This window comes from Drosophila arizonae, chromosome 4, assembly GCF_054131065.1.
Source record: "Drosophila arizonae isolate 15081-1271.41 chromosome 4, UAZ_ARI_1.0, whole genome shotgun sequence".
NCBI lineage: Eukaryota > Metazoa > Arthropoda > Insecta > Diptera > Drosophilidae > Drosophila > Drosophila arizonae.
Genome location: NC_142924.1, coordinates 7,778,708 through 7,805,000, shown reverse-complemented (window position 1 = coordinate 7,805,000; position 26,293 = coordinate 7,778,708). Strand labels below are relative to the sequence as shown.

Sequence of the window (26,293 nt, the reverse complement as noted above, 5' to 3'; positions counted from 1 at the left end):
GTTTCCTTTTTGGAATACTTGATATACTCACCCCCAACACTTCGATTCCAAATATTCCGCAACGAATTCGCCGCATTGTTCTGATATAAATTCGGATGCAGAAATGTGCCCGTATGCAGGTGCGCGGCTGCTGCTGCCGCCGCTGCTGCCGCTGCCGCCGCCGAGTGGGTGGCTGCTGCAGCCGCCGATGTTGCTGCCGTTGTGGGCATGCCCAAACGCGCCTTCAACTCGTCGGCGCATGGCTGCCCACCGGAACTGGAGCTGTCGACGTCGGAGACGCCGCTGTCCGCGGGACTGGGCGGAAATGAACCTGCGAAACGAGAGCAGCGAGAATGGGCCAAGATTAACAAGTTGCCAAATGCTGGGCCATGCCAATACAATTCAGCAAGAAAAAGGGCGTGTGCAGTGGTTCACCTTGCCGCTTGCACTCACCTGTTGTAGCCGTCGTGTAATTTCTGTGATGTGGATTGTGAATTGAACCACCGCTGAGCAAATTATGCAGCAGCGGCCGATGTGGGATGGCCAAAGGTTGTTGCTGCTGCTGCTGTTGTTGCTGCTGTTGTTGTTGCTGCTGCTGCTGATGCGCATTGTTGCTGCTCTGTAAGCTATGCTGTTGCTGTAGTGGTGTTAAGAGCGCATTCTGTTCGGTTTTAATGTGCAGCAATGTGCTTGCAACGCCAAAAGCTTGCTGCTGTTGGCTCTGCTGCAGGTGTTGCTGCTGCTGCTGATGTTGTTGTTGCTGCTGTTGCTGCTGCTGTTGTTGATGAGGTGACGGACTGGTTGATTGTTTGACAATAGGAATTTCAGTATCTGCAAAGCGTAAAAAAATACAAATAATAAATTAGTTATATATTTTACATAAATTACATATATACATATTTATTTCATAGTTCACTGAGCAACACTCGAAACTACTTGCGAATGTCTAACAACTGTTGCGACCCAATTATAAAACAACTTTATCTCATCAGCTACAACAGCAACAGCGACAGCAACAACAACAACAACAGCGAGCAGCTCTATTCAAGTGCCGCCCTCTTCGCTTAAGCCGAGACCTGTCAAACTGTCCAAACTAACACGAAATGCAAAGCTAATAATACTTAAATAATTCGCAATATGCATAATTATATACAATTGTTATTACAGTTGTTGTTGCTGTTGTTGTACGCAAGTTGAGCGACATGCAAAAGTCGCCAAGAGGCTAGAAACATTCACACACACACACAACACACACATGAAATTGAAATGCCCCAATTTGGCGAGCCATGAACTCAAAGCAACAATAACAAACAACCGTTAAAAACAATGACAAAAGAAATGCAAAGTGAGAGAGGCAGCAAAAGCAAAAAGGAAAAAAACAACAACAACCACAGCAGCAGCAAAAGTGAAACAAAAAAATTGCATCTCACTTTCTTTGGCTGGCTGACAGCTGCTGCTGTTGTTGTGCATTGAGCTGCAACGCAAGAAAAATGCACAAGTTGTACATAGTTGTTGTTGTTGTTGAAAAGTAAAAGTGCATTTTCACTTATTTTATGCGAAACGCCGCGGCGGCTGCTGCAGCAGAAGTACGAAAAAAAAATAAAGCTAACAGCAGCAACAAAATTGCATTGAATGTCAAGCTGTTCACACACACTCACACATCAACAGTGAGAAATAAACAAGCGCATATAGTTGTCTCGCTTGCACGAGTGCAGTGTGCAAGCAAACTAAAAGGCAGCAATAAAGCTTGCATGCAAGCGTGCTCACACACACACACACACACACACATACAGAGACACGCACGAACACAAACAGTTGGCAGCAAGAGAGGAAGAGAAATCAGGTCAAGGCTTGTCGGCGTTGCTGCTGCTACGGCGACGGCGACGACGACGACGAGTTTACAATTTATGCTTTGCTGGCTGCATTATTGCATGTTGTACGCGCCGCCTATATATGTATGTGTCTGTGTGAGAGTGTGTGCTTTTTTACAGCTTTTTAAATACCTACACACACACACACACGACTCACACACACTTATGGGCAATTCGCCGCCTCGTCTCGTTTTTATTGCCGCTCGTTTCATTTCGTTCATTTGCTCGCACATTCGCCGCGTTGTGGGTGAATGAGAAGCAACAAAAATATAAAAAAAGATGAAATATACATATTAATGCATATAAAATATGCATATGCTTCAGATATGCATATATTTATATACATATATATGTGTATTTATACAAAACTCAAAAGCTGCTGTAAAAATATGACACATTTACATAGACGTTTTTCGATCGACCCATGAGCATGTGGCTCTAGCCAATTCGTGACGGAAATTGCGGCCAGCCAGGCAGGCAGGCAGGCAGGTAACTAAAATCAGCTGTGGCTTGTCAATTCCCCATTGCCCCTGTTACCCCCACCTGACTCTATGTGATACGATTTTTGGTTTTGTGCAGTGGAAAATCAACTTTTATTTCTTTGACGGAAACTATAAAAATTTATTTAGTTATTTATTTATTTATTTCTTGTTTTGCAGAGAATTTTTCTTTTTAGATTTTCGGCACAAGAAAAACCTGATATTTGGCTGAGCGGAAATTGCTGTCAATTGTTGTTGCAAATTGTATTTCGCAGGAAAATATGTATGCACATACTATATATCTCGTTTGGTTGAGGAAACAACGGACGCTGCTCACGTGGCACGGCGCAAGTGGCTAATAAGGCGTATACGTAATATGGCCACAGCTGTGAGCAGCAGGAGCAGCAGCAGACGCTGCGTATACGTAATGCCTCAACTAGTATGCATATAAATAGTTGCGTGCAGTGCAGAATATGTCAGAACATGTTATGCAGACGGCCGGCCACACCTGGCGTATGCGCAATATGCATAGCACACAAATTACGCATACGCACGGCAGTCCGCTGGGTCTAGGCGAAATTGAATTGAATTGAATTGGCAAACCCAATTTAAATGTGGCACAAAGAGCGTCTCATAAACTATAGCACCAGCACACACCACCAAACACACACATTCACACACAATGCGCATTGCAATGTTGACCTCTAAAAATGCGGTCTATTAAAAATAAAAATAAAAACAAAATAATGCCAAACAATTTAATATATTATGAGAAAACAAAATTGGCTAACATGTACTACCACACACACCTATTCATAGATACCCAAATGTACAATTAACGGTAGAGTCATGTGCAGACAAACACACACACACACACATACACATGCAGACATTAAGTACTTTTTTTCTCGTCTATTGGCTTTATGTATTTCCCTGCTCAAATTTGGACTTGAACTGCTTCGTTGATATGTGCGCCGCGTTTTGGGACAGTTACATCACAACTCACAATTTACAATGCACAATTCACAATGGAGCAGTTTGCGAATAGTAGGTCAATGTGGATTGTTGTTGTTGTTGCTATGATTAGTTGCCTTTAATGTGCTTAGCTCAGTTACTTTGCCGTTAAACGTTATCCAGTTGGCAGGCAGAGTATTCCATAGTCGAGCATGCTTGACTAACTCTTTTCTCACAGTTGCCTTTGCGCGCGTGTGTGTGTGTGTGTGTGCAAAGTGTTTTGTTTACAGTTTTCGAGCTATTTCCGAGGAAGCAGCTCGCCGTATATCTGACAATTGCTAAAACAACAATTGAACAGGTGTTGTTGTTGCTGCAGTTTTTATTGTTGCCGTGTCTGTTGCTGTTGTTATTGCTGTGTCATTACGTTATTGGCCTATTTTATAGTTAACTTTGCCTGGTGGGTGTTGGTATCAAAGAAAAAACAAAAACAATAAAGCCCCAAAATTGTGAGTGTGCGTTTTTATATCACAGCGAAAGCAATTTGACTCTAACAACAGCAACAACAACAACAACAACAACAACTGTCGGCCGATTAACCAAAAGTTATATGCGAACAACAGCAATACACAGACACAAAAGAAAGCAACAGCAACAACAACAGCAACAGCAACTGCGACAACGACGACAACAACTCAAAAGTTCTATATTTAAATATTATAATTTATGTGTTTGTTTGGCTATTGTATATGTACATAAACATACACACACACACACACACTTGCATACACATACATACACATACAGCTGCCCATTAATACATACTAATGTCAAAGTTGTTGTTGTTCTTGTTGTGACTGCTCCCTGTTTTACTCTCTCTTCCCCAATTCGCCCATTCCCACATTCCCGCATGCCCATCATGGACTGCTTCCGTCAGCGAACTCAGTTCCCAGTTCATTCCCACTTTGCGTTCCCAGTTCTGACTCGCACTGGCACTCGCACACACACACACACACACTCTCTCTCACTCTGCCTCCCTCTCCCACTCACTCTCTCGCTAAATTCCTGTTCTGCGTGTGCATTGTTGTTGCTGCTGCTGTTTTGGCTGGCTTATTTTGGCTTTCATGCCGCTGCCGCTGCCACTGCCACTGTCTCTGCCTCTGCCACTGCCGTTATGTGTGTGTGTGTCTTTCACATTGCTTGTGTATGGGTGCAAAGAATAAAAGCCGCTGTCGAGAGTTGCTCTTGTTGTTGCTGTTATTGTCTTTTGTTCTTGTGTTTGTGAGTCGCTGTCGTCGTCGTCGCTGTTGACGCTGGGCGCATTTGTTTGCCTTTGTGTGTGTGTGTGTGAGAGAGTATAAGTGTGTTGTGTGCTTGTGCGCTTTTTGGAAATTCAGTCTCAAGTTCAAGGTCTCGCGGATAACGCACACACATGCAGACAAGTGCGAGACGCGTACACGAACACACACACACACACACACACACACGATTCTGATAGCTTGTTAAAGCTACATGTATGTATATATCGATGTTTGTATGTCTCATCATTTATATATTTATAGCGACAGATGTATGTATGTAAATATGTATATTTATATGTGTGGACTTAAAGCAGCATTTCTCATTAAATGCATTCGTATTAGTGCGAGCTGTTTACTTTTTGTTGCTGTTATTCTACTTCTTCTTCTACATCTTTTTGCCTATATACAGTTTTGTACAAAAAGAAATAAGGAGCAGCAGTGGAAAAAAAAAACGCAACGACTACAAAATTATTCCTCAATATTTCCGCATCAAGAATTGATACGAGTTGTATTTTTGCTGTTGTTGATTTGTTGTTTTCTGTTTTGTTTCTGTTGTTGTTTTTGCTGTCTCTTGATACAGAAATTTCTCGTTTCATACAGAAGGAAATGCATATGTACAGCTGTATACATATTGTATATGTAGTATATGTACTTAAGTATGTAAGTCAGTCACTGTGCTTATATGTACATAATATATTGTATATAATATATTGTAATTTTTGTTGAACTGTGTTTTTGGGGGGTTTTATTTTTATATAGTATTAAAATTGTTGCTTTTATTATGCATATAATATTTTTGTATTTTGATTATTCTTAAAAAATGTATATATACTATGCATACATTATAATACATATATATGTACGTATATGCATAATGATTTGACGCATTTGTTTGCTACGCAATTCGTTAGCTCAATAAATAAAATTTTGTAATATTTTTTTTTGTCTCTTCTGGCGATATTTTAATAAACTCTCTATATGCAAGAGACGGTAAGCAGAAGGGGAATTAATTAATAAAGAATTTCGGATCATGGCTAATTTGCATTTATGATAACTTTTAATGATTTTTAATGCAACATCATGTAAAGTAGCTGCCAAGATTGTTCTAGAGTAGCTAGGCTATATAAATAAATATGTAGTATAGGTATATACATACTACTGGAGCTAGCTATGCTATAGATGTATAGGGAATACTTTTAGAGTACATATAGTACATTTCCGTAAAAATATTCTATATTATAGCATTTAAGGAAATGAGTCATAGCATTTCAAAAGTATTTTTTATGGTATTCAAATTTCTATAATATAATTTCATTATTAGGTGAATGCTTGATTCTGATTTTATTACGGATATTACATAATTTCATATTTTAGTCATTTTTTTTTTTTTGAGTTTGCCATCTTCATTCACACCTCTTCCTAATTAGCACTTTCTCTGCATAGTTCTTCTATTTAAAGCGAGTGTTAATTAGACTTCTTTCCACATAGATATAGGAAAATATTGAGTCAATCCAAACTAAATTTGAGCTAATTGCATTGCTGCTCAGCTGTTCAATCAGAAATTAAACAAATCTAATAGGAAATTGATAGTCACTACAACGCTGCATGTGAGGTATTCTGATTAACCAATTCCAATCAGATTTTGTAATTATATTGCGCTAAGCACTTTATATGTGACATAATCTCAGTTATCACACACACGCACACACTTATATTAACTCTCTCTTTCAGGCTTATTATCAATTATCGCACTGGAATCAATGGACAGATAAGGAGACCCCACGACTCAACATGCTGGGCAATTGCTAGAGAACTGCGTCTGCCAACTGAGTGCGCTTACAACACACTCACACACACATACACACATATACAGACTTACACTCACGCAAACAGCGATAGACAGAAATCGAGACATGGCGCTTACATAATTCTAAAAACTCAAACGTATTTGGGTTAAGCTAAAGAAAATGATTTGCTAATTTCTTGCGCTGAAACGAGAAATTTTAGTTTTCCGTACGCCACTGTCTCACTCCATGTCTCTCTCTCTCTCTCTCTCTCTCTCTCTCTGTTACACTCTCTGGTTCTCTCTCTCTCTCTCTATCATTTTCTCTATTTGTGTATGCGCTCAGTTGTTGCCAATCTATTCCCAACCTACCTCAAAATGTTTTGCGTTAGGCCTCAAAGCAACAGAGACCTCGTTGTGCAGCTCGTTTACGACGAGGGGGTGGGTTGGGCGACGACGACGTCGCTCTTTGCCACTATTTCCCATACACACACACATACACGCACACACTTATACACTCGCTTACAGAAGCTGAAGCTGCGCTGCGCTGCTTACTCATGTAAAGGGAGACCTATGGCAGAGAGGGAGAGCGGCAGAGCGAGAGAGAGCGCGTAACAAGCGCTTGTAAGCTCTCGTTGCGCTCTTCGCCTCATGTCGCAATTGAAAGTTGCCTAGCATTCTGTGTGTGTGTGTGTGTGATTGTGTGTGGGCGGTGAATTGGGAACGGGAGCAGTGACTGCGGTTGAAACCCCAAAAGGTTGAAGGTAAAACAAAATCAAAAGCAAAACAAACGAAATAAAGTCGTGTAGAAAAAAGGTTACAAAAAGAGAAATAAAAAAATTATAGCATGTTGTAAGAGGATGTGTGTGTATATGTATGTGTGCGGGTTTTTAAAATACCCAAAATAAACTTTGTCAAAAGAGTTTTGTAAAAAAAAAAACAAAAAACAAAAGGAAAAGGAAAAATATTTCGTAAAATTTGAAAAGAATTCGCTGAAATCAAGTTCCCAGCGTTTTACACGAATGAAGATCTTTGCTGAAGATAACGATGATTTGTTTACTGTATTCAGAAAGAGCTGAGTGAGAAGAGAGAGAGAGAGAGAGAGAGGGAGGCTGAGTTTCAACTGCAGCAATATTCAGAGCTTTGGCATTTGATTTTGATTTGATGTGAGGAACCTGCATTTTGTAAAATTCTGCGGGCTATTGCGGTTGGATTTAACGTGCTTTGAAATGCGAACAGGAAATTTTTACAATACAAACACTTTATGACATTAAAAGCAGGGCATTATCTGGAAGCCGATTGTATTGCCCACTTTATGTAGATGTTGAAAGACCTAATTATAATAAGATTACTTTCGATAGGTTTGTACTTAAATATATATAATATATTCCATAATTCGTACATTCTATAAACTTAACATGCAAACCTCTTTTAAGTGAGATCCCTAGTTCTTTGGCTTGTCACATACCTACATAAGTTCATATTCTTTCAACTCAGATACTTTAGTTGCAGCAAACTTTCCAAGCAGCTGGCAACTGCATAAATCTGTCAGGGCCATCTACTTAATAAACTGAATCCCTGCCAAAGAATGCTCAACCCTCTAGCCAGTGCTCTCTAGCAGTGCTCTCCCTTCCTCGCCCCCTGCCACATTAGTCATTTTAGAAACGTGACGCCCACTTTGTGGAGCTGCGAGCGACGCGCATTTCCGCTAATACAAAAATTTCAAGTACCTGACGCCCTTTTAAAGAACAAGTAAATGCTACATATACATACATATGTATATACTATGTATATGTACATTGTATTTGTTTTGTACACATATATGTATATATAATGTATATTTGTGCTAGTACAAGATTGCGATTCCCTCTGCTGCTGGCCAAATCGGAGCAAAGGCAAAGGCAATGGCAACAACCGCTTGCAAAAGTCAAAAGAGACGCTCGTGTCAAATAGAGGAAACAAGTTGTTGGCTGCTTATGCGAAGGGTTACCTTAGCCAGTCGCAGTCTACTAACACACATACACATGTAACAAGTGCCAACACACACACAGACACACACACACACACACACTCACGCGCAGAAACAAATAGTCCCCCAGTTGGCAGTTGGCGCCTTGGCAATTCGCCGCAGCAGTGCGAACTGAGAAACTATTTCACACACACACTTACACAATATTACAATTTACGATACATATACAGGCACATCTATACATAATACACACACATGCAGTCTGGCAGAGTGAATGCAGCGCGAATGGCAAAGCAAAAGCAAAGCGAAGCAAACTCGAGAGCGTTTGATAGTTGAGCGGAATTGCCGCTCACTAGAAAGCTGCTCGCACACATTAGCTTGCGCTCTCGCTCTCGCATGGCTCTGTAGTAGTTGCTGTTGCTCTTGCTGCTGCTACTACTGCTGCTGCTGCTGCTGCTGCTGCCGTTGATGTTGCTGTGCGTTTGCCGCCTAAAGTAATCAATAAAATTGTTGAGGTGGGTTAGGAAACTGTTACGAAGCTGCCGCTGTTGCGGCCTGCCGCTCTCTGCTCAGACAGCGCCAGCAGCGACGTAAGCAGCATTTTTGACGTCGTCGTCGGCGGAAATTGCGCTATTTTAAATAATGTTTATTTTGCGTTTGGACGTCTTTGTTTTTTGTTTGGCTGTCTATTGGGGGAGCACATTTTTTTTTTTTTTTTTCTGCTTTATAAATTTTGGTCTGCCATTGTTGTTGTTGCCAAATTGACATTTCACAACTTTTTTCTCTGCTAAAAGTTGAAAGATTTAAAGCAAGCCACGAATGGATACAAAACAAAACCAAAACAGTGAAGCTTAACAGATTTCCAGATATAGGCAGAGTGCAGAGGTAGCTAGACGATTTTGAGGGGCATTAACAACAGTTAGAAGTCACACACATAGACATAATTTTTATCTGCTCATCAATCAAATTTATATGGCTGAGAAGAAGAAAGAGACACACAAACTTGGCAAATAAGCGCGGATTTACATATGTAAATATTATTAACAAGTCAGTAGTCAAAAGATATACTAGTAATTCATTATTATTAAACTAATACAGAATTTAATCAGCAGTAGATTAAATATTTTGCAGTTTGTTGTAACAAACACTTATTTAGTTATTCTATAAATAGGTATAGGGTATTTTAGTTGTTGATTGATTGATTTCGATACAATATCGATAAAAATTATGTTATGATCAATAGTCTTCAGCTACAACAGTCTAGAAGATACTACAGAGTTATACTCCAGTCAAACACTTGCATAGGCACATGTAATATGTGTTTAAATAATATATACATATTAGATAATATAAATCATGAAGAAATTATATATGTGGTATATATTCCAATTCAGCTCTTCCAGCTACAATTGACTCTTCCTTATCATTAAGTCATTTCCCATTATCCAATACTGCTAATTTACCTCATATTCTTATATATCAAATATGGGGTATTTGCTAGTCAAGCATATATGCTGCACGAATAAATTATAAATATTCCATATTTTAAATACTTCCAACTTGAAACCCAATATACTCCATTTATAACCCGCATTATCTCATATGTACAATTTACAGGGTAACTTCAAGTCAAGCATTTTCCGTTGTTACGTCTCATTTAACTGCTCTTCTTGTAGCATGGTCAAAAGATTCATTCCAAATTTCCCTTTTATTTGCTACTTTCTATATTTATAAATATATATTTTAATTATAGGGTATGTCCTAGTCAGGCACTTGCACGGCCTTTTGCACTTACAGTAGCGCTTCATCAAGCTCTTCTTGTAGGCCGCCGATCGTTCCGCCGGCTTCAGTCGCATCCTCGTTCGCTCGCAATGCGCTGTTGTTGTTGACGCTTCCTCATCGGATTCACTGCCCGAGTAGGCGTGGCCACGCCTCCTGCTGCCTGCCACAGGAGTCGCCGACGCAGCAGCACCCGCTGCTGCTGCTGCTGCGGCACTGGCTGCATTCGCTGTCGCTGTGGCAGCACTGCTCAGCGAGAGATCCAAGGGTGAGTCATAGCCATTTTGGTATTGCAGCTCCAACAGCTCCTCGTCATCGGCATCCGCTTCGATGTCCGCATCGGCGTCCTCCTCGAGCGTTTCCTCATCCTCGATGTCGCTCATTTGCTGCTGCTGCTGCTGCTGTTGCTGATGCTGTTGGTGCTGCTGTTCATGTTGCTGCTGTTGTACATGCAACTCATTGCTGCTGGTGATGACGCTGCCCCGCTGCAACTGCTGCTTGCGTTCCCAGAGTATCTTTGAGACATCATCCAAGGTGCTGCGTGTTTTATCTGGCTCGGCGTGAAGAGGTTGCTCGGATTGTTGCTGTTGCTGCTGCTGCTGCTGTTGTTGCTGTCGCAGATGATTGTAGAGCACTTTGAACTCTCGGCAATCTGTTGCAATGTGCTCAGAGTCCTCCTCAGCAGCCTCGACTGCTGTCTGCTCCTTCTTAACTTCGCTTGCAACTTCTGCTGCGGCGGCAGCTGCTGCTGTTGCAACTTCTGCTGCTGTCGCTGTTGCTGCTGCTGCTGCTGGCAATGTTGCTGCTGGTGCTGCTGCTGTTGCTGGTGTTGCAGCTGGACTTATGCTGGGCGCAGGTATTGGACTGTGTTGCTCTGACTTGATTATCTCTATGGCACCTTCGATAGCTGTTTTTGTTAGTTCCTCCGCATCCTTAGCTAGGCTCGCTGTTTCGGGCGTCGGCGAGGCGACAGGCGTGGGCGTGGGCGTGGCACATGCCGCAGCTGTTGGCGATGCGGCCGGCGAGGCGGATGCCGAGGAGGCGGAGCAGGCGGATGATAGCGACAGCAGCGAAGAGGAGCTCGAACTGGACGACGACGACGATGATGACGATAATGACGAGGATGATGATGCCGATGATGATGATGAGGCTGTTGTGAGTGCCGCCGTTGCAAAATTATGTGCCGTGGCGGCCACCAAATGTTGCACCATTATCATTTTTATCAGTTTCTATAGGCAAACAAACAAAACACACTCACAGGTTCTCTCCCTCTCTCTCTCTCTTCTACACTCTCTCTCTACACGTTGCACATGTTATTCATTTATTCAGGTGTTTAAACTTAATAGATTTGAGGTAATTTTGCACTAATTCTGCTGCAGTTGGCGGCGACTGCAGTTGGACACATTTTGTCACACGCAACGCGTAGCGCGCATACGGAAACACGTAAAACGTACAAAGTAGAACGTAAAAGTCCGGCAACAACAACAACGTATTTTGCTTGGCTGTTGTGCTGCTGCTGCTGCTGCTGTTGCTGCTGCTGTGTCTCGCTTTATTTAGCTTTTAGCTTTTTGCTTTTTGCTTTGCTGTCAGCCGCGGCACGTCATTTATCTCTTACGGTATCAGCAAAACTAAAATCTAAAGTCAGCACAAAAAGCACTGCCGAGTGTTTATTAGGCGCAAACAAACGTTGCAGGCGGCGACTGCGACGCGACTGCAGCGTGCGATGTCGTTGGCAATAAGCGTCGATGCCGATGCCGATGCCGATGCCGAAGCCGATGCCAACGTCGACGTTTCTGGCAAACGCGCGCGCGCGCCCTACTCACAGACACAGAGTCAAGCCAGCGAGAGAGCCAGAGCCAGAGCAAGAGCGAGAGAGACAGGTGGGAAGGCAAAAACAACAAAAAAAAAGGCGAGAATAGAAACAACAATAACAACAGTGGAAATAATAAAAATGAGCAAGCGACTGCGACAGCGACGGCGACTGAATGGGGCTCGCTTGCTCGGCTCGCGCCAACTGGAAGAGCGCGAGCCACGAAATGTTATTGGGACCCGCTGCGCTATTGCGAAAACGATGTCGACGTCGCAGTCGCCGTCATCGTTGCCGTCGCAGTCGCAATCGCAGTCGCGGCGGGGAGCGCGCCAAAATGGTAAAGCAGCAAACGTAACAGTTTTTGCGTTTCGAGAGCAAAATGTTTGGCGCTCTCTTTTGCTGTTGCTGTTCGTATGTATGTAAGCTGTAAATACGTGTGCATGCCTGTGCTTACATCTGTTTGTATGTACATACACATGTATGTCTGTCTGTATATTTGTATGTGTATCGCTGCTGCAGCTACGGCTGGGTTTGAGTTGGGTGGTTTTGTGTGCCACATGCGCATTTGCATTGCATTTTCTCCTCTAGGGACATTGAGTGGCAAACATAGCCAACCGGCACAGTGGTCCAGGATATATAAGATTTCATTTATTTTGCATGTAACATGCAAACAGACATAAGTTTCTATATGCTTGCTGTTGAGGCTAGATACCCTGTACTAAAAGCTAATTTGTATTTTATCACAGATTATCACATTTCAAGCTTAGTCTATGATGCAGCATTTCCTTGTTTGCCTGATCTGCCGCCTAGATCAATTATGCATACATTAAAGACACACACACACACACACAGAGAGAGACACATACTTGCGCGTACATGTAGTTGTGTCTGCCGCTCTGCTAATAGCCGCTGCGACCCAGACCCACTGCGTTCACTTCAGTGGAGCAAGTGGCGAACAATTGCAGCTATCTGGACACCCAAATGGGTCAGGCCGAGTCAAAAGGGCTGTGCGATCATGGGGGAGCAGCAGCAGCAGCAGTGAGTGCAAAATAAGGCAATGCGTGTGTGTGTGTGCGAGAGTGCGACAAGTGAGCAGGAGCTGGCGATGCCGACGTCGACGTCGTTGTCGTCGTTGCTGCTGCAATATCGTCGTCGTGCAATCGACGCGACTATGACTCAATGCAAGTGTGTGTGAGAGGGAGAGACAGAGAGTGAGCGAGCGAGCGAGTGAGCATACAAGAGCAAAAGTGTGCTCTCTCAGTTACCGTCGCCGCCGTTGCCACTGCCTCTGTTTCTGCCTCTGCCTCTGCCGCCGCCGTAGCCATCAACGTTTGACGATGCCAGTAGAGCAAATTTTCACTTTCCGTTTGTTTAGTTGTTGGGGGCCTTTCCATTTACTTGCCAATTTCAACTGTATGTGTGAGTTGCTCTCTCACAGCTCAACATGTGTGTGTCTGAATATTGCAAATGAAGGAAGCAGAACAAGAGCTGTAGAAGATGAAACAGAAGGAAGAGTTTGGCGTTTGGCGTTTGCCTCCGCAAAGAGGTGGCATGAGGTGGGCAGGGCTGGGGAGGGTGGCATGGAAGCCATGGGGAGAACTTTAATGAGGCGACGACGACGACGACGACGACGACGACGACGACGACGTCGCTGGCGACACAGACATACTTTTCGTTGAGCTGGTGTGCGTGCGAAATGAGTCCAATGTACCGACAACTGGTAGCCGAACAGAGAAGGGGGTGGGGAGCGCAGACGGCTCCTTTGGCAACAACACAAAATACACACAGACAGAGCTAAACAGTGCGAGAGAATGGGAGGTTGAGAGGTTGAGAGGGATACAAATAGGGATAGACACATAGAGCCGTAAAAGAATTTTTGAAGAGGAAGCGCATTAGGTGGGCACCTCGACTGCCACTGACTGTGAACTGAGTTGGAACTGGAACTGGAACTGCCATCGACTGAGGTTTGGGCTTGAGTGCTGGAGCTTAGGCTTCTGTGTAGTGGATTCATGTTTCATGTTTCAGTAAAAGTCATTGAACAGACGACGACGACGACGGCAACTGCTGCTACTGCTACTGCTGCTGCTTATTTCGACGTCTCAGCTCAGACGTTAAGTCAAATGGTTAGAAAGTGTCGGAAATGTATCGCTTTACTTGCCACCCGCCTGCTCGCCTGCCCAGCACCAAGCACTAGCGCCAGCTACAGCTCCAGCGCCCACTCCCAAGTTCCTTCGAGAATGATGCGAATCGCCGCGTCATCGGCGAGACAACATTTTCGGAGTAAACAGCAGTGAATGACCTCATATCATCTAATACACGCGCCAAGCGCCCAAACCCCGGCCACCCCCCGCAGCGCCCCTGGCCCAGACTAGCCTGCAGACTGTCGAAGCTCCCGAGTCTCTCATTCTCAGAGCGAGTCTCAGTCGACGATTACGATGGCAACGACAACGACAACGACAACAACAACGACAACAACGGCGACGTCGATGTCGACGTTTGTCAAACTTATTTTTATGCGCTTCTCTTTTACGCAAAAAATCATCAGACTTGTAATTGTTACGGTTTCGTCTTATATACAAACAAATATATGCACATACATATATAGGAGGCGGGTTGGGGGCGTGTCCGCCCGTAGGGTTGCGAGCAGATCTCTTTGTTTGGCTGCTCAGTAATCTGGTCAATGATGTTAGCTCTTTGTCTGCCCCCATCCAGTCACCCCCCTCGACTGGGCGTGGACAGTGGGCGGGGTCAGTTGTAGGTTAAGCGACGAGATGACATTTGATTCAAATTTCGATTTGGATTTGGATTTCTGCACTAAGAGATCAACTATAAAGATAGTTCTATATGCTAGATATAGCATAGTTCCAGCAAATTGAATTGCGGGTCAAAGGGCAAAGAGAGCTGATGAAACTACTTGGCCCAAGCGAAGCGAAACTGCGAATTTCTGGAATAATTTGAAAATATCAAGTGATAGCACAATGAAGACTAAATTGCAATGAAGCGATTTGGAATATTTTCGAAAATTGCACGAGATAACAATGCACGGATTTATAATTCTATTTAAAGATTGATTTAAGGAATTATAATAAAAATAATATAAATATATATAAGATTTTTTAAATATTTTTCGTTAGGTTAAAAATGTGGAGATAGAATATCGAAGTATTTAGAATACTTGGAGCCTATATCAAAATATACTTTATAAAATTTATATATATTATTCTGATCTAGTTTATTAATCACAACTATATAGAATTATATCCATCCCTCAAGTTCATTTGCACAACTTTAAATCTTTGCCAATAGTTTGCACTTAAGTATTGATGTTTGTTAATATTATTGATCAATATTACCCGATCGTAAGATATCATATGCAAGTACAATACTTGATACACATAGGAACTGATTCATATTTGTTTCCAACTTATATTTGCACAGCAAACAACATTTAAGTCTAGAGATTAGAGCCAAGAGGTTTCACTTGCAGATCGTTGCAATTCTTCAGGAAATTTCCAGCGCAACTATTTGCCTTTATTTTGATTGTCTACCTTTTTATTGCTGTTTCAGTTTCTGTTTTTGTTACTATTTTTATTGTCTGTTTTTTTTTTCAATTTTTGTTTTCATTGTAATTGCACTTGTATTGGCATTCACCTTTTCATTCAAAAAGCAACTAGCTCAGCGCTTTTATTGCCTAACAGCAACAACCTTCAGCTTAACTGTTTCCCCATTTCTTCAGCAACCGCAACAACAACAACAACAACAGCAAAGCAAAGAAAAAGAAGAGGCAGCAGAAGTTCAGTTGCATAAATAAAACAACGCACTTGACCGTCAGCGAAAGACATAATTATCATTGTTAATAATTAACATTGGAGACAGAAATGAAAAAACTATTGTTTTTGTTTTTGTTTTTTTTTTTAGCTTGACCCACAGTGCGTATGAGTAACATTTTTAACTTTGCTGTAAATGTGTGTAAACGCGGCCTTTTACATGGCTATTACAAGCGAGCAACATGGTAATGTGAGGCAAAAGAGAAGCTAAAGTAGAAGTTCAGTTAAGTCAACGAGAAATTGTAACTGAGACGAGACAGAGACAGCCAGCGAGAGAGTGAGAGAGAGGGAGAGCAGACACTAGAGGTCAAGAAACAAGCAGCAGCAAGGGAGTGGAGCGGGAGGAGAGGCGCGTGACTGTGTGACTCGTTCTAGACAATCCTTGGCCATAATCAAGCTTTGTCTGACCAAACAGTTTTCTTTTCCTCTTGCTTTTATGTGTTTTAATTAAAGCTGCAATTGAAATCGAAAGCCAACGCCAGACGCGCATTAAATGTTGTTCAAAAGGAAATAGCTGAATCGAGCAAACAGCAGCAGCAGGCGGCAGGCGGCAGAGTTTTTTTTTTTGCTTGCACTTGACAACGAAACTGACAACAACACACAACAACAACAACAATAACAACAGACAATGGCATCCTACTTTTTAGCCACAAACAGCCAGCAACAACAACAACAGCAGCAGCAGCAAAACAAGTTGCTCATACGCCCCGTTGGCCCGTTTAGCCGCTTTGGCATTGTTTGTGGCTCGTCTGCAATGCTTTGCTTAGTTTTATTTTTTCATTCGTTTTTTTGGTTTTCCTTTCTGTTGCACTTGCACTTTCTTTTTGCATTATGGCGTGTGGAAAAACTTTCGATTTTCTCGCATACAAATGGAGAAAAAAAGCAACGAAAAAGCAAATTATTTTTAAAGAAAATGAAAGCGAGAAGTGCAACAACTCAGAGACTGAGACAGAGATAGCAACATTGAGACGGCAGACGGACGGACGACTCACTCCTAACCGAGTTAATAGTAATGTGTGGAAACTTGTGGAAAACTCTAATCAGGTTTTCCTTGCCCACCCCACAGCACCCCAGAGTAGCGCCCTAAATTTGCAGCTTGCGTTTACGATGCTCCGTTTGCTTTTATGGCCCAGCACTTGGCAGAGATTGCTGGCGAGCTGGGAATAGAATTACATTGCCTGCGGGTACTTGACCCTCAGATATCCCCTAGGATAGAAAATATTTCTTTCAGCTCTTTAACTCTACTTTTACAATATTTTACTTTTCCCTATTCGTTGAGAGTCCCATTAATTATATACATAAAAAATATATAGGAAATACCCAACGATTCTAGCTTCTATGAGCTTTTGCGTTTCATTTTTAATATTTTGCTGATCTGATCTTCCAGTTTATATGATCTTTAAATAGACATTTTACAACTTTTTATCTTCAGACTTTTAATCTGCAGTCTTTCGATCTTCAAAGTATTCTTCGATCTTAGATGTACCGAGCTACGATCTGCAGATTACTAATCTTTTCAAATTCGATTTACTCATCTTTCGTAAATCCGATTTACTGATCTTTCGATCTCTAGATCTTCTCATCTTCCGAGCATCCTAACTTCTTCAATCTTCGATTATCCGATTGTCTTATGTTTGCTTATCTTGTCTTTGATTTTCAGCTTATGATCTTCTATTTTTCTTTTCTCTGCTCTTCAGAATCTAAAAATTCATCAAATTATTTACAATTATTTCTATTCAAAATCTAAATTTGTATAAGCTTTTATTTGTATACCTCACGATCTTGGCTATCTCAGCGGAGTCTCGTTGCTAAACAGTTAAATAGATTAATTATGTACTTCAGTTTCAGTGTTAGGCGAAAACAAAGTCGTGTGACTCCGATTGTGATGTTGCATTGCATTGAGGGAGACTTAATGGCCGTATCAACGGTCACGTGCCACCTGCAACTTTGCAACTTTTTGCAACCAGAGTAAAATGGCGAGTAGAAAAAAAAATCATCATCATGTTTTTCCTAACCGACTTAGCCAGGTTGGATGACTTCAGAGCCCGAATTGCATTTGTATGCAACGTCGGTCATTCATAATGAAAGTGAATTCACTTCGCATTGCTTTTTTACATTTTTTTCGCTTTTCTTTAACAGTGGCCAATTGGCTTGTTTCTTCTATATATGGCTAATTTCTAATGCGCTCAGCCTCTCCCGCTCTTTCTCTCTTTTTCCCGCTCTCTCGCTGTCGCCTCTACGTCGAGAGCGCGCTCTGCAGAAACCAGTTATATCCATCTCTCTCTCTCTCTCTCTCACTCTTTGGACATCGCCATCGGCCCTGGTAACACTGACTGACTGACTGACTGACTTCTTCACCAAGCGGCGAAAACGTAAACAGCCAAAGGAAATCGCTTTGCAAAAAGCAAGTAAAGAAAACACACACACACACACAGACAGCAACAGCAACAGAAAAGAAAACGTGCCTCACATCTGGCCAAGCCAAGCCGTGTAACTGTCTGTGCCACATGTGGCTAGTTTCGCTGTTCGCCAGTCGCCCGATGCGATGCTATCGTTTGCTCGCCTCTTGATTTTCCCAAGTTTTCTGGCCAAGCCGGAAAGTATTTATTTTAATTAACGATCGAGCCGCGTTGGAGTGTTCGATTGTATTCTCCAATCAGCAGAGCTTGTTTGACCATTTTCCACAATTTCCGAAAGCGATCAGCATGTGTGTGAATGCGTGTGTATGTGTGTGAATGTGTGTGTGTGTGTAGACAACTTTCGCTTTAGCTGTGATTTGAACTGAAAGGATTTACTCCTAGTTTACCCAGAGAGGCATTGCGTATACGCAGTGGTTGCCTGTGCAGTTATTCAATTTGAGCTTACTCGAGAAAATCTTTGAGTAGACCTGGGCATATATTTAATATACTATATAATGCTATTCCTTATTAAATTAGGGTACATAAAAGTATCAGTTCATTAGATCATATTAAGGTGCATTGCGTATACGCCTAGTTAGACCTTGCTTGAGAAATGGTTGTGTATATAATAATCTACTGCATATCATATATAGGTGCATGTATATCACATATCATATCTAATAGGCTATTATGAAGAAATACAATCTGTGTTATTTCTCTGTCTCTCTCTCTTATACACAAAGTATATGCATTGCGTATACGCACTGCATGCCAAAATCAACTAAATAGGCTGTGTATATAATCCAAAGTAAACAAAATTATTCATTGAATGTTAATACCTCTATAAAACTCAAACTATATCTCTTATATATGAATATCAAAGATCGTATTTTGCTCCCCATTGTAAGTCCAACGAAATAATTCTGTATCCTTGATTAGCAGCCACCTAGCCTAACATTCAGCAAACACTATCAAATACTCAATTGCTGAATAGCTGAAGTGCAATTAATTACAAATGCTTTTCAGCATTTTCATACACAATATCTACTAGTTATATTTTTTCGCAACAATACGTGATGGCTTGCTGGCTGGCTGGCTGGTTAGGCATCCCCTCTCTAACAACAATGCATCTGAATATCCATATCGAAATGTGCATTGAAATGTTTCTCGAAGTCTCCGAACTAAAAGTTGATTAAACTGTACAATAACAAACGGCAACAACAACAATTTTCAAGTTCAACACAATGAATATCAATTTGAAAGAGCTCTGATGTTGTTGTTGGAAATTTTCCAAAATGCATAGCTATAATAAATAGATAGTGCATGTGTGTGTGCGTGTATGTGTGTGTGTGTGTGTGCGTGTCCGTGTGACAACAAAAGATGCAGCTGCAACAACAACAACAACAATAATATATGGAACGACCTAAACAACATAATTCTCACACATTATAATGAACTGATTAGTACCTATGATGAAGATACAGAAAAAAAAAACCTTAGCTATAAAATAAAAGTTCAAATTTTAAGCTCTATATATATATATGTATATAGCTATATATCTTAATCTTTACATGTATTGGTATATACATTTCATTTTCATTTGATTTGCATACCCTGCAAACATCCATCATAAACAGAAATCCCATTGAATCTAGAGACTCTCACAGCCAGAGCCATAAAAACCTAGATATAGAGATAAGTTTTGTATACAGATATTATATTACATATATATATATTAGATTATTTATGCATTTGTGCAACTTTTGTAAATTTAGTTAGCTCTGATACCAATAAAAGTTATACAAAGCTAGAGCTAAGGTATAATTAAACAATTCTCTCCAAATACAACTCAATTTTTGCAATATTTTTGTATTCTTTTTAATTTAATTTTATTTTTAAATATTTTTATATTTTATATTTTATATTTCATATCTATTTAAATATACACTTTTTCCAATTACCCTTACTTTTTCTCAACTTCTAACTGTTTACTGCCCATTGCAGGGTATCTCCTAGTCACACGCAGTTTAAACGCCAGCTCTTACTTGTTTTGGTTTTAGTTTTTGTTGTTTGTTTATGTGTTTTATTGAAAAAGATTTTCAATGCCATTATTGTGCATGTCTGTGCATGAGTGTGTCCGTGTGTGTGTGTGTCGGTGTGTGTGTAAGTTGTAAATGCAAGCAAAGCAAACGTCCGTCTAACTGTACGACCGTCAACCGCAGACATTGGGACAGAGAAGACAGAGACGACAGGCATTAGAGGCGTCGGCAGACGGCGGCCACTGACGCTAACGCTAACGCTGACGTCGACGTTGACGTCGACGCGGACGTTGGCGCTGACAGCAGCCAGCGACTGCAGAAATAGCTTAGCTGACGGCGACAGCTCATCCAAGTTACATTTTTTTTTTGCTGTAGCTTTAGTAACAGTTACTAATATAAATACAGCTGGACAAATTTAAATATGTATATAAAATATTATATATGAAATATGCATATATAATACGATTTATTTATTTAGATCCAAATTACCTTCACTTAACCAACTCCAACTCCTAACTGCCTTCACTGAACTCTTCAAGCAAGCCACGCGCTTCGTCTAATTATAATTATTAATTAACATCATCTTCTTCATCTGCAATCCCTCTAAGAGTCTTTTCCATAATCTCGCCAACTTCACTCCCACCAAAAAAGTCTTCAGCCAACCCTCGCTTGGCAACACTAAGCTGTGTAATTATGAGTAAGTATACATTGTGTGCATACGCTCAAAGAAAGTTTTTGCACCGACATGGATGGCCGGCAGCCGGCAAATTGATCGTGCAATAATTACTGCATAGCTGCTGCAACTGCAACTGCAACTAGCTGCAGCAGCAGCAGCATCAAATGTTGCTCTTGCTGTTGCTGATGATGATGATGATGGAGTTGTTGCTGCTGCAAATGGAAAGCAACGAGAGGGAAAGTGTTTTTCTTTTTTTTTTTTTGCCAGCTATTGGCAGTTTTCATTTTCCATGGCATGCTGCCTGCCTGCCTGCCTGCTAATAGTGCAAATCGCATAATACACACACACAGAGATTACACACACATACACACACACACACACTCTCGTTGAGTGACAGAAACACATTGGCATTGAAACGAGTCAAACGTCGTTTGCCTGCAGCTGGCAGCGGGGCAACGGCAATAACACGCTACCTACCCTAAGTGAGATCGATCTACAACTGCAACAACAACAGCAGCAGCAGCAGCAGCAGCAGCAGCAGCAGCAGCAGCAGCAGCAGCAACTGCAACAACGACATCAAATTTACACAAACTGCAAAACTGCATACGACATTCAACCAATAGAAGTCAAAGTTCTGTGAGAAGGCGACAGATAACACGTCACTTGACTCGAATGGGGACATGGACAACATGCGTGCCAACCCACCCACCCTGCCGCCCCGCAACGACGTCCAACCGACACGACCCGACAGCGACAGCGACACTCTGCCTGTTCCCCTGCCCCCCTCCCTCCCACTCAGCCCTCCTCTCTCACTTGTTCTCGGCCGCGAATCGCGTCGAGCCACTCGAACGAACAGTCAGCGATGTGAATCGGAATCGGAATTGAAATCGGAATCGTCGTTAGCTTCGGGCAGCTACTGCAGCCCCCAATCCCACTCTTCTCCTGCTCTGTATCTCTGTATCTCTGTATCTCTCTCTCTCTCTCTCTCTCTTCCACTTGGCCTGTTCCCCTCCCTTGAACCCAGTTAAGCGCTTGCATCTAAAATATTCTCAGCTCTTGAGCTGAAAACGTTTTTCAAATGCTTTTCGGAAATGTCTCCCTCTCTCTCTGTCTCCCTGACTGTCTGACTGTCTGCCTCTCCCTCTCTTGTTCTCTTTGTTTTCTATATTTTATAGAATTTGCGCGTATCGAACGTTGCATTTATTCATGCCTCTTCTGGTCTTGGCCCAAAGCAGGCGCCAAAAGCTATGGAACGGGCGCAATTTGCTGCCGTTTTATGGTCGTGGCTAGGCTGTCTATCGGTAGCTACAACAACAAACAAACAGACAACAAATAAACATTGTTCAATTTAATTTGCTGCAGCACTTGTTCAATGTTCTCCAATGCTGACTGCCTACAGGTAATCGCCGCACACAATCGCAGGTAAATCTATAGGCGCACTTATGCTGCCGTTGCAGTTGCCACATGCAACGATTGTGCGGCGATTGTGCCGCATATTCGGTTATTGGCAACGGGCGTTTTTTTAGCTGAATGCTTGGCTGACTCTGTTGCATCATGGGAATACTTCAGTTGGGTTTCGTTTTTATTTTATTTTTTTGTGATTTATTAATATTTAAATATTCATTTAGATGTTTAGAGATTGCACAAGTTTAGCTTAGCTTGGAGAGGTTTAGCTTTTGGCATTTAAAAGAATCCATCTCTGATATTTTATGAGAGATTCTTAATGATATTCTAGATTCTGATTCGGATCTAAATCGCTTTTTACCTACCCATGGATATGATAGTTCATCCAACTGTTCCTCAAGATCTAAGATCTCTTTGATTCTATATATTTATCTCTCAATCTAACTAGTTTCCTCTCTCTCTCTCTCTCTCTCTCTCTTTTTCTGATTTTACTTTTCTCTATCTTTTTCTTTTGTCATTCCTATCTTTCTCAATCTCATTCTCTGCCATTCACTGTCTCTCTCTATCAATCTCTCTAGTTCTCTTCCCTGTTGTTTCTATCTCTCTCTTTCTCTCTCTCTCTCTCTCTTTCTCTCTCTCTCTCTCCCTCTCTCTCCTCTCTCTCCCTCTCCCTCTCTCTCTCTCTCTCTCTCTCTCTCTCTCTCTCTCTCTCTCTCTTCCACCCACCCACATGTCATTAACACATTCCCTCTCACTCAATGCGTATCAGTTTTCAATTATCATTATTCCATTATCATCCGACTACGATCTCTAATAACAGCTCATTGAATAACACTTACCTACGGCAACACCCTGTAACGGCAACTAAAGCCTACACAACACACACACACACACACACGTACATACACAGACACCCTCAAGCTATATGCATTTTATTTGCTTAGGCATATTTTTAATTTGCGAGGAAGGAGAACAAATAATGAGGCACTGCATAGATAGATACGACCGACCAACTGCACTCGAACAACAACAGCAACAGCAACAACAAACGCAACAACGACAACAACAATCAACACGAATCAAACCGAGTGATATTCACGAATCAAAACGAAACGAATAAAAATACAAATAATAAAATAGCAACAGCAACAAAAGCAACAAATTTCCTTTTCTAGGTCTAGGCCAGCTGAACTGCAATTACATTCTAAAATATGCACATATGTTTTCTTCGAGTGTATGCACCACACAAAGAGCGAGTGAGAGAGAGATAGAGCAAAAGAGAGAAAGAGAGAGGGGCGTAAGTCTTTAAGAGTTTTTCTTGATACTCGTCTGCACTTGACTGTGGAAAGTATATAGAAGACATAGATACGAATGTGTGTGTGTTTCATATATGTATATATAACAAATATATATCAATATATACTTCCATATTGAAGAATCGTTCTATATAGCAAGCGCTTCCCAATTGCAATTCAAAATTTAACGCTTGCTGATAATTATTTGCCATTTTGGCCATAAATACTAAAGTCGATGTATATATTTATACATATATCTATATAGGCATATATCTGATATGTACCTATGCATATATATAGATTTATGCATATATACATACACATTCGATTATAGATGCACACGTTGTCGTGCTCAGCAGACATCCGCCTAATATATATTTTTATTTGCAGTTGCTGTTGCAGTTGTTGTTGCAGTTGTTGTTCTCATTGTTGCTGTTGCTGTTGTTGTTATTGTTGTGTCTCTTACGCATGCAGCGTTTCGCTTTCAATTTTGCGTGCCTCACGTCTCTTGTCTCTTGTCTTGCGTCCCTTTCCCTCTCTCTCTCCCTCTCTCACTCTGTTTATTCTTTTTGAAGGACAGACTGTGTCTATGTTGTCTATGCTGTTGATGTTGTCGCTGTGTGCGCCTGGGTGTCGATCTGAATACCGACCAAAGCGACCAACGCACAACACACACACACATGCATAGATACATACCTTTAAATTCACACACACACACAACAGACGTACATATACATATGCATAGGTATGTGCGTAATAGCTTTAATATATCCATTAAGAATTGCAACTTTGTTGCAGCATTAAGAAAAATGATCTAGCATAGATCTTGCTACGCATTATTTATAACTAAATAAATATTGTATATACACATACATATGCATATGTATGTCTGTCTATACTGTAACATAATTTGTCTACAACTTGTTATGTAAATGACATCAAAGCTTATGAAGTTAGCCTTTAAACAATTCTAATTGAATTAAGTCTAAATGAAAGACGAAAAGAAGAAGAACTCGCACAAATATAAAGATATTTCAGAAGAAAAATTAGAAGAAGAGAACATTCAACAAGACCAGGTTATAAAATAATATTATATGCATAATCATTTATTATATAAGTCTGAGGTTTTAAAGACCTTCCATTAAATAATATAATCTAGTTCGGAAAAGCCATAAACCCATTATATATGTGTCCTTTCTCTAAAATATTCATATATATAATAATAATACAGTAAGTAGTATTATTAATATAGAATATAGTAGTACTATAAGATAAGCTATTATACTATAACCTATTATTCTATTATATGTACTTGAATAGCACAGGTAACTCAAGCACGTTAGCTAGACAAGAATGGCAAAACGTCCCAGTTTTAGTTCATTATTGGACACACCGGATCTTTTTTGCCTAGATGCCTAAATGGAAGAGAGTTACTTAGAGAACTATAGTATAACCTATATTATATACATATATAGGAATATAACTCTGAAATGTATGTATATATATACATATGTACATATATCTCTATATGTGAACAGCATGTACACAACCAATTAGTTCGCACACGTTGCGCCGTGGATGACACAGATACATTTTGCAACTTGTGTTGCTTTTCCGCACATTTTCCTCGTTTGCTCGAACGTAATTTTGTGCTGCTTCTTCTTTTTATTTTTGTACAAAAAATTTGTGCGCCATATAAGTGTCTACCATGCATATCCGTTTACACACATACTAAACGAACTACTAGTGCGCGTGTGTGTGTGTATGTGTGTCGTGTCGGCACGATCTGAAGATCTATAAAAGTTAGACAGATTATGGCAAAAAAAAAAATTGAGAAGAGGCTGCAGTGTGAGTGGGTGGAAGTACGTATATACCTAGGTGGGTGGCCTAGCGACTGATTGATAGAAGGTGCTAATTAGGAACAAACTAACACACACAAACACGCACAACTGCATTGGTAAATGTTTGCCAATGGGTCACAAGTACAAAACGAGCGCACATGAACTAGAACTGGAACTGGAACTGTAAGTGAAACTGGAACTAGCGTTCAGCGTACTGCGCTCATAATGTTTGCTGAATGAGATATGCAAACAAGCAGCAATAACGAAAAAAAAAAGTAACAGAAGAAGTGGAAAGAAAAAAAATAGCAAGAACCAAGAGCAGTTGATTTTGTATAATGAAGCGCCTCGCGCCAATGAAAGCAAAACGGTTGCGACGCTGGCAGAGGCGTAGACAACAACGACAGCGACGGCGACAGCGACGATGCGCATCTAAGTTTTTCGATGTCGCGGGGCAAAGGAGAGCTTTCGCAGACTCTCGCGAGCAGCTCTCTTTGTGTGTGTGTGCGCTTATGTGTTTGCCTTGCGTTTGCTGCTTCTACAAGTACACACACACATACCCAGCATACATAAAATACAGCGTCACGCGAGTGCAGCGAACTAATTCAAGGCTGCATACCACACGCTACAGCAAAGCAAAAATAAAGCTTTAGTTGTATTAGTGTGTTACTCTCCGCTTGGTTGGGCTCGCCGCGGCGAGTGTGAGCGAAATGTTTTTACTCTCAGCGTATATGCATGTGCATGTGCATGTGAATGTGGATGTGTATGCGTGTGTGTGTGCTGGTGCTTGTGTTTCGGGTTGCGTTCGTATTTGCGTTTGTGTTTGTACGTTTGTGTATTTGTGCGCAGGCAAGACAAGTTCAGCGCTAAACATTCAAAGCCGACCAAAGCTA

At 41.2% G+C, this 26,293-nt stretch overlaps 1 protein-coding gene across 2 annotated transcripts in view; it reads right to left on the bottom strand.

Annotated features, from left to right (window-relative positions):
• The window catches only part of Eip74EF (Ecdysone-induced protein E74), a 56,129-nt gene that overhangs the window by 3,054 nt on the left and 26,782 nt on the right, over positions 1-26,293 (bottom strand). The window contains exons 1-3 of one of the 2 annotated variants that reach the window (XM_018006096.2): positions 10,129-12,301; positions 433-810; positions 32-310 (exon numbers count right to left, since the gene is read on the bottom strand). In XM_018006096.2, the coding sequence (XP_017861585.1) occupies positions 32-310; positions 433-810; positions 10,129-11,329 (1,858 nt within the window). In that variant the 5' untranslated portion in view covers positions 11,330-12,301. Of the gene's footprint in view, positions 1-31; positions 311-432; positions 811-10,128; positions 12,302-26,293 lie in introns of those variants that run through there. The other variant, XM_089467471.1, reaches the window with a different exon arrangement.